The 3,198-nt window shown below is 46.5% G+C and overlaps 1 protein-coding gene across 1 annotated transcript; it reads left to right on the top strand.

The window, feature by feature from the left end:
- The first annotated feature begins 490 nt into the window (after nucleotides 1–490).
- On the top strand, nucleotides 491–2,867 carry LOC136318274 (GTPase IMAP family member 5-like). Its single transcript, XM_066250654.1, is given in 3 exon segments — nucleotides 491–534; nucleotides 1,861–2,378; nucleotides 2,381–2,867. Coding segments are annotated over 3 exon segments (774 nt in total). The 3' UTR covers nucleotides 2,593–2,867.
- The last annotated feature ends 331 nt before the right edge of the window (nucleotides 2,868–3,198 follow it).

Genomic DNA, 3,198 nt, shown 5'->3' with positions numbered 1-3,198 from the left:
GGAATTTCCAGGCCCGAGAGGAAGTTCAGTGTACCTTCCCGTGGAACGGCGGGGTAGGGACAGGACTCCTTCATGATCTGACAGGAGAGGAAGTACTTTTTCCAGCAAATTTGTCTACTTTGATTACAAAAAATAAAATAAAATAATGTTCCACTCCTCATTCTATAAACAATGCTTTCTTCATCTGATGCCTTTTCCAGTTGGAGGGACATAATCAACTGATTTAACACATTTTGTGTTTTCTTTTACAGTTAAGGGGAAATTGGGTAAATGTGCATTGTGTTAGCAGGGCATTGTGTTAACATCTCCTCCTTTGCTTCAAGTTCTATATGGACATTTGCAAGTATAATGTGAACTAGGAACTTTGCAATGAAAGTGGTTCCTCAATGGAGAATTCTTCTTATTCTGAACTGGAGGTGCCCCTCAGGTTTTTCTGACTCCACGTGGACACTTGCTTTTTATTCTTTTCTTGTTTTTATTGTAGAAGAGAATGGACGCACATCCAAAGAGCAGATATGGAGCTATGGCTGAAGGTAACAAAGCCTCCAGGGTCTCAAGAGGCACAGGTCCCTCACCTCCACAACAGTGACAGAAACCCAGTTATTTAAAACTAAAAAGGAAAAAACAACACTCATTTGTTCTTTCTCTTCCCCATCATCGCACCTGCACCCGACCCCAACAGTACCGTGCTCTCGTGCACAGGATGTGTGTGAAACATGGAAATGAAACTCCAAGTCAGAAGTTGGATGCTTGTGAACTGAATTGAGAATAAAGTTTTTCTTGCCTTGTCCGCTCTGAGCTGAAAAATGGCAAATTCCCCCGAGAGATGTTAGTACACGTGTTTGCCACAAAACACCCCACACTCTGTAGGAAAGGAGAGAACAACACAGAGTAGAAGGAATTGAACAATGAGTTTTAGGAGCCTACAGTGAACTTGGAACCACTTGGGATCATAAGAGCTCCAGAAGTCCTCGGACTTTCACTGTCCTCCATTCTTTGAAGGTCTCAGCTCTTGGCTCAGTGGCGCCCTCTCCAACACCACTTTTGTTAACTTCCTGTAGTTCCATCAGCCAAGTAGATGATCTTTCCAACACACGTGCTTCTAATGGTCTACTATCCAACTGTTCCTCAGCGCCTGTCCAGGGTCAACTCCTGGACTTGGCTGTTGACATTAACTGTGACCTTTCTGCTGTGTCCATTTCAAGCATTCCATTTCAAGCATCCAGCTCCCCACCCAAAGAGCAGAGACCCAGGGACCCTCCACTGGTCCTCGGTGGGAGGGCACATCTGAGACTTCCTTTCCTCCCTTCTGTACAGATGTGCCTGGGAATGTGTGGCTGAGAAACAGGTGGTAACCTTGTCCCACTTGTGACTTCTCAGCCTCTGCCTCCCAATGTCACATTTATTTAGCATGAAACTGGCCTAAGCACCATCCAGGAAAAACACAGGGACCTCCTTTCTTTGAGGAAAACTGTACTTCCCTGGTTTGTTGAAGGGCTTGGAGCACCTCCTCAGTGTGGCAGTTATTCCTCTTGGCTGTGGGTGCAAAGTCGGCTTCTTATGTGGATTTCCAACAACCCACGAACCTCCTAAAGTTATCAGCAAACCCTTGTATGCCTTTAGATGTGACTGTTCCCCTGGGGGGGCGGGCATGGCTCTCATGAGATACCATGAGGGTCTGTGACCAAAAACTCTGAAGAATCACTATCTTAGTCTCAACATTTCTTTCTTTCTTTTTTTCTCTTTCTTTCTTTCTTTCTTTCTTTCTTTCTTTCTTTCTTTCTTTCTTTCTTTTTTTCTTTCTTTTCTTTCTCACTTCCTCCCTTTCTCTCTTTCTCTCTCTCTTTTTTTTATACACATCAGAGTAGATGATAACCAATCTGCATCCTCCCCACTGAGGATCCTCCTGGTGGGCAGGTCTGGTTGCCAGAAAAGTGCCACCGGAAACAACATACTTTGCCGACCTGTGTTTGAGTCCAGGCTGGGGGCGCAGGCTGTGACCAGGACGTGCCAGGCAGCCACGGGTACGTGGAACGGGAGGATCATGCTGGTGGTTGACACGCCTTCCATCTTTGAGGCAAAGGCCCCAAACCAAGACATGTACAAGGATACTGGGGAATGCTACTGGTTCTTGGCCCCAGGGCCCCACATGCCACTGCTGGTGACGCAGCTGGGCTGCTTCACGGCACAGGACATGGTGGCCATGAGAAGGGTGAAGGAGGTCTTTGGGGCAGGAGCCATGAGACACGTGGTGATCCTCTTCACCCACAAGGAGGACTTATGTGGGGGGTCCTTGCATGAGTATGTAACCACCACGGACAACCTCAGCCTGTGGAGCCTGGTTCAGGAGTGTGACAGGAGGTACTGTGGCTTCAAGAACCAGGTCACAGTGAGGAGCAGAAGAGGCAGCTAGAGGAGCTAATAGCTGTGGTGGAGAGCCTGGAGCGACAGCACCAGGGAGCCTTCTACACAAACGACCTCTTCTTTGCAGCACAGCTGCTCTGGGAAGGCGGCGGAGAAAACCACACGCACTACCTGGCCGAGGTGCACAGGTGCATTGAAAAGCAAAAGCGAGACCTGAAGGAGCCGTGACACAGGACATCCAGGGTGTTCCTCAGCATCAAAGAGTGGATGCTCTCTCACATTGGGATAACTGCTTTTCTTGTGATATGCATTTTGATTCTTCTTGCCGTTTTGATTCACTTGGGCATTACTGGTGGATACTGAGCGTTTTCAGCTGACTTCTCCCATCAGCTTTCTTTTTTCAGACTCACCATCTCTGTCTACGTTTGTAAGTGACTTAATTTGCTTAGTACTTAGTCTCAGTTCTGATTGATTTTCCTACATCAGACATGTCATTCATGTTCTCCAAGGGCTTCCAGATAAATAAAAATCAGAGGAAAAAAATGTTTTTTTTATTAAAAATTTTCAATGTAAATAATAAATGAACTGGACACCACCTTGAAATCTTTGGGAAGAGTAGGCTTTGCAGGAAGGAGGATGAGCAGACTGTGATGTTTACTCACTGTTGAAGGAGAAGACATGGTATATGAAAATCTAGTAGAAGAACTCCTCACTTTATTCAGAAACTCACTCTGGTGTCATTGTAGGCTATAAGGGAAGACACACATGGCGGCCCCCACCCCTGAGAGGTTGGTGATGTTTGGGGTACAATTCTGGAGATTGAAAGTTCCTGGG

This window comes from Saccopteryx bilineata, unplaced genomic scaffold, assembly GCF_036850765.1.
Source record: "Saccopteryx bilineata isolate mSacBil1 unplaced genomic scaffold, mSacBil1_pri_phased_curated manual_scaffold_23, whole genome shotgun sequence".
NCBI lineage: Eukaryota > Metazoa > Chordata > Mammalia > Chiroptera > Emballonuridae > Saccopteryx > Saccopteryx bilineata.
The sequence above is the reverse complement of the archived record's forward strand: the minus strand, read 5'-3'. Positions and strand labels throughout refer to the sequence as shown.